Source organism: Penaeus monodon, chromosome 14, assembly GCF_015228065.2.
Source record: "Penaeus monodon isolate SGIC_2016 chromosome 14, NSTDA_Pmon_1, whole genome shotgun sequence".
Lineage (NCBI taxonomy): Eukaryota > Metazoa > Arthropoda > Malacostraca > Decapoda > Penaeidae > Penaeus > Penaeus monodon.
The window spans coordinates 34,887,926-34,894,082 of NC_051399.1; the positions used below are offsets into that span (position 1 = coordinate 34,887,926).

Consider the following 6,157-nt stretch of genomic DNA (forward strand, 5'->3'; position numbering starts at 1 on the left):
TAATTATATAATAATTTTTATTTTTATATTATATATATATATATATATATATATATAAAATATTATATATATATCATTTTATATATATATTATATATCAACATTTTATATATATATATATATATTATTTAATTTTTTATTTATATTTATATCAATTTTTATTTTAAAAAAAAAATTTTTTATATATATATATTTTTAAACATTTTTTATATTATATTTTACATTCACTTTTAAAATTAATATCTAATTTATTTATATATATATATTTTTATATTTTTATTATTATTATTTTTATTTTTTCATTTTTTATTTTTTTTTATATTATTTTTATTATTATTTATATATTATTTATATATAATAAAATATATTTCATGTTCTTGAAAATTTTTAAAACAGTTTTCCACACAGTTATACTTTTCCAAAAAGCAATGTTTAATTACTTCATTGCCACAGGAATACAGAACTTTAAAAAAGGTTCAGTAGACATCACATTTAATAAGAACAAATACAAAGAAAAAAAAACAACAGTGTTTTAATTAAAGCCTATTCCTCCTTGTCAAAGCCAGCATGCTTCCTTTTAATGCGGGGGGGGTAAGGACCATGCCCATCTTTTGAAATCATAAATAAACCCCACCCAAAATTCTGCTGTGGGAAAGAAACATAAAATTTTTGGAGCAACTCTTACCTGAAATGAAAAGATATTATTCAAATTACTCTTCAATTTTATGAACATTAATTTTATCACTTAGTAAACAAAATCTCTATTCAATTCATATTTCTGGAAACTAAAGCAAATGTTTCATTACTTTATAAAGGCAGTGTCATCAATGAACACAGGTGGAACATAAACCCATATATCCATTCATTCATTCATTCATTCATTCTCTCTCTATCTCTTAACCCATTCCTGACGGGTGGCATGTACCACATGCCATGGGATGGCGGGCTATCTGCCGGGGGCATGTATGTACATCCATGATTATTTTTTGTTACAATCATGGAAAATATCATTTTTTTCCACTGAAAATGTGATTAAATTTTTTTTTAAAAACTTTCTCATTTTTACTATGAAAAAAAAAATAATAAAATAAAAAAAAAAAAATAAAAAAAAAAAAATAAAAAAATAAAAAAATAAAATAAAATAAAATAAATAAAAAAATAAAATAAAATAAATGCAACAAACAACGATTCAAATCCATGATGCCGCAAACTGCTTATTCTATTCAGACATAGACTGAATAAAGATAAAATATGGAGTCTATATAAAACAAAAAAACTCTTCATCTCGTTTTCAGGGAAATTTGGCAAATACAGACTTTAGAAAATAATGAAAACTGAAAATTTGGTATTTGGCATGCGTGGTGGCGCATGCTAGGGCGACGATAACCCCCCCCAGCAGGGCCCGGGGCCACTAGAAAACTACCTGCAGGGAAAAGGGGTTAAAGCCCAAAACTTACATCCTCCAAGAGCTTTGTGGCACTCATGGAAAGTCATTCAGATCATCCCAACCTTCAACCAAAATTTCCATGGCATTTTCCTGTCACTCCAACCCACCATCAGCTAAATTTCCTCATGGTGGGTGTTCAACGCCCAAATTCCCCAAACCACATTTTTTTCCCGCGTGATGGTCACGTCATCCAGATCATAGGAGAGAGAGAGAGAGAGAGAGGTTACTTACCATTGGCAATCGACTTCCTGGGATGTAGGGGAAGTCATGATGTTCGTTATGATAGCCTACATTGAATGTTACCAAATTCAATGGGCCCCCCCCCCTTTTAAAAATGAGGTTCAAACCTTTCTTGAACATTAATTTCTCTAGATGAGTTCAGCCACAGGATGAATACCCATTGCCAAAAGGGATCCCGCTGCCAAATATGTCAGACACTTGCCTGGAATTAAATATGGAAAATTATTAAATTATATTCATCCTTACCAAATTCAGGTACTATGCTCCATGTCAGTATTCAGTTTCATTACTATAGGACATTCTAAGTTCGAGTATCACGCAAAAGTGGAAACTAAATGCAGCTGAAACATTTTATAGTGCATACACTCGTAAAATGACAAATATCCTCAAAGGCATGAAAAATACACTTAACCCTGTCATGTTCACTCACCACCAAGGAAGTAAAACAGACAGAAGTTGAAGGTCAGCTGAACTGTAGTATTGATGATTTCTAGTGTAGTGGGGTTTTTAGGGTATGTTACAATGGGTCTTAAGGCATAGAACAGTGGCTGGAAGAACATCCAGACCATCTTTCCAAAGGTTGTGCAGAACAGTTGCGCTTCAAGATTTGTTGGAATGTCAGTGTCAAGTTTTTCATCACCTTGATACTGTACAAATAAAAAGACTGGTTTACATGTGGATGTTAACAATACAATATTTAACTATCAATCAAAAACTTGAGAAAGAGAGAGAAGACTGTAAAATGAAATATGTAAACAAGATAAAAAAATAAATAAATAAATAAAATAGAAAAGAAAAGAAAAATAAGGAATAAGAACTATCAAAAGGTATGAGAAGTAACGCTGTTATCATAATTCTAAAGATATAGGTTATCATCATCATTCACATAATGGTAATGCTTTAGTAATATTAACATATATCAGAAGCAAATAATGCTAGTAAGAATATCAAACTGACCTTGTGATGCTCTAGATGGTAGCCCTTAAATGACACAGAAAATGGGAGGATAATGGGAAGGTTTGCAAAAATCCCCAGAATGCGGTTGGCCATTGGTCGTGAGTGACCGAATGCGAGGTTGTGGGATATTTCATGAATTGCTGAAAATGAAAGACAGTCAAATTGGTGACAGGACCACTGTGCTAAAACAAGTTATATCTAGGAAAAACATGCAGTCCCATTGCCACCAGATACAAGTAGTCCACTGTAATTTTGTTTTGTGAATTTCATTTACACTTAGATGCTCCACAAATACTTGCTTAATTAAATAACATTTAACATCAGAAGTAATTCTTAATTATAATCACTGAAATTATGACTATATCTAATGTCATTACAAAATCAAAGAAAATGGTACACAAGTGAGACTAGAGTAACTTTATCCTAGGTGATTACACATTTGTGGAGCCATTTATGCCTTGTGGACAGGGCATTGTGTAAATGCCATCCAGACAACAATGGGTTAATTTTTATCAGTTCCTCAATAATATCAAATTAAATTAAATCCAAAGGCAAACCTTTCAGCAGCTTTGCTAGTATATAAAAAATATCCTAATAACAATATTTACACTATTAATGCATTTCATAATACTAAGAACTGAAGTAGTACAGCAAAAAAAAACCTGTCCAACACAAAAGTAAATGAAGTCAATCAATCATAAACAAACAGGTAAATTACCAACCCAACATAAGTGAATGGTTGATGGTTCCTCCAATGCAATAGGACAAGATGAGGACCCAGAACCAGGACAACTCTCTCACCACGAAGAGGGATACTAATTGGAAAGTGACCAGGGCAAATACCCACCACACAAGATTTGCATCATTTCCAAAGAGCTCCTTTATCTCTGGGTGTTTTTCTGCAAAGAAATGAAAATTAAAATTGATGACTTGTATCATGTAAAACCAGTAACTACATTTTTTTTTTTTTTTTTTTTTTTTTTACATCAACTGAAAGATAAAATAGAGAGAGTGGAAGAGAGAGAGAGAGAGAGAGAGGAGAGAGAGAGAGAGAGAAGAGAGAGAGACAGGAGAGAGAGAGAGAGACGAGAGAGAGAGAGAGAGAGAGAGAGAGAGAGAGAGAGAGAGAGGAGAGAGAGAGAGGAGGAGAGATGAGGAGAGGAGGAGAGAGAAGAGAAAAAGAGAGGGGAGAGAGAGGAGAGGGGGGAGGGGAAAAAGAGAGAGAGAAAAAAAAGAGAGAGAAAGGGGAGAAAAAGAGAAAAAAAAGGGGAGAAGAGAGGAGAGAGGGGAAAGGGAAAAAAAGGGAGAAGGGGGGAGAGTTTTAAGAGAAGAGAGAGAAGGAGAGAGAGAAGGGGAGAAGGAGAGAGGGGGAGAGAGAAAGGAGAAGAGAGAGAGAGAAGGAGGGGGAGAGAGAGAGAGAGAAAGAGGGAGAGAGAGAAGGAAAAGGAGAGAGAAGAGAGGGGGGGGGGGGGGGGGGGGGGGGGAGGGGATGAGAGAAGAGGAAGGGGGGAAGGGGAGAGGAGAGGGGAAGGGAGAAAAAAGAGAGAGAGAGAAGAGAGAGAGAGAGAGAGAGAGAGAGAGAAAAAGAGAGAAAAAAGAGAGAGGGGAGGAGAGAGAAAAGGGAGAGAAGAGAAGAGAGAGGGGAGAAGAGAGAGAGGGGGAGGAAAGGGGAGAGAGAGAGAGAGGAGAAAGGAGAGAGGAGAGAGAAAAGAGGGGGAAAGGAGAGGGGAGAGAGGAAAAGGAGAGAGAGAGAGAGGAGAGAGAGAGAGAGAGGAAAGAAGAGAGAGAAAAAGGAGAGAGAAGGGAGAGAGAGAGAGAGACGGGAAAGAGAGGGGGGGAAAGAGAGAAAAAGGGAAGGAGAAAGAAAATTTGAGAGAGAGAGGAGAGAAGGGAAAGGACGAGAGAAAGAAAAAAAAAAAAAGAGAGAGAGAAAAAAGGAGAAAGAGAAAAGAAAGAAGAGAGAGAAAAAGGAGAGAGAAAAAAGAGAGAAGAAAGAGAGAGAAAAAGAGAAAAAAAAAAGAAGAACAAGGAAAAGAGGAAAAACAAAAAAAGGACAAAAAAAAAAAAAGAGAAGAAAAAAAAAGAAAAAGAGAAAGAAAAAGAGAGAAAACAAAAAAGGAAAGAAGAAAGAAAAAAAAAAGGAAAGAAAAAAGGGAGAAAGGAGAAAACGGGAAAAAAAAAGGGAAAAAAAAAGGAAATTATTTTTAAATTTTTTAATTTTCCCTTCTGCATTTTCTTCAATATGGTAAAGGAAAACTATCGTAGACTCCATGCTTTTAGGGAAAAAACCCTCTAAACAAAGGGCTTTTACCAAGCATTAGAAATCCCTTTCTTTTTTGTCTTCTTATATAATCCAAAGAGGAAACTTTGCCAAATACTGTCCCCAGGAAACAGGCTGACCTACACAACAAGGTAAATATAACCTCACTCTGTAGCTCAAATGACCATAGGACCCTCCCTTTGAATTCACTATTTTTCTGCTCTTCCCATGTTACTTTCTTCCAGACATACATTTGAAATGGTTTTACTGTTTCAAATATCAGTGGAGACAAAAAATAAACAAGTTTAATTTAATAATTGTTATAAAAGAATATTAGAAATTTGTTGTTAAAGAGGAATATATATATTTACTTAAAAATGCATATTTTTCTGACCATATGGATGCCAGAGAAAATATTAATTAAAACATAAAGAGTGTTCCAAATACTTTAAAATTCAAACTTCAATTTCATTAATGAATACCCTTTTCAAATTTTTTTCAGCGATTAAAATAATTACATTTACCCGCTACAAAAACATCAAAAAAGATGCAATACATGTTTTTTTAAAAAATCCTTTCTATTTTCCCCCCCTACAATTATGATGTTTAATGAATGGGAACCCAGTTAAAGGGAAGGGAAAGGGATCATCATTGCTCAGGACCAGGGACTTCAAACTACAGTTGCTAGGCTTTATGAAATATTTAAGGATTTTATTTACCATCTTTTGTTTCCATCATTTGTATTACTCCAGTCTTGTCATTAATGCCATGGAACATCTAGGTCATTGTCTATCAAATACCAATTCTCCTTATGTTGATAAAACTTGTTATTTTTCACTTCTATGGCCCCACACTTAATACAGCTAGAAGTCTTTATACATTTTTGAATTTATATATTGCATAATATCTATGCTACTGATTCCCACCAGGGTGGCTATAGACCTATGGTGGTCCACAAGGGTAAAATTGTGGGTCCATACACCTAACCTGATTCTAATCCTGCTTGAGACGAATGTTTCATTTACTTTAATATTGCAGTTTATTCACTTAAATATATATACACATACATTTACACACACACAAACACACACACACGTATATATATATTCATATACACACACACACACATATATATATATTCCTACACACACACACACACACACACACACACACACACACACACACACACACATATACATATACACGTGTGTGTGTGTATATACAGAAACAAACACATATATACACTTATGTGTG

General features: G+C 34.1%; 1 protein-coding gene across 1 annotated transcript in view; it reads right to left on the reverse strand.

The window, feature by feature from the left end:
- Positions 1-474: 474 nt before the first annotated feature.
- LOC119581070 (sphingolipid delta(4)-desaturase DES1-like) overlaps positions 475-6,157 on the reverse strand; it is a 7,699-nt gene continuing 2,016 nt past the window's right edge. The window contains 7 exon segments of the mRNA XM_037929384.1: positions 475-612; positions 614-684; positions 1,678-1,817; positions 1,820-1,888; positions 2,117-2,333; positions 2,644-2,783; positions 3,366-3,542. Of these exon segments, the coding sequence (XP_037785312.1) occupies positions 543-612; positions 614-684; positions 1,678-1,817; positions 1,820-1,888; positions 2,117-2,333; positions 2,644-2,783; positions 3,366-3,542 (884 nt within the window). The 3' untranslated portion in view covers positions 475-542.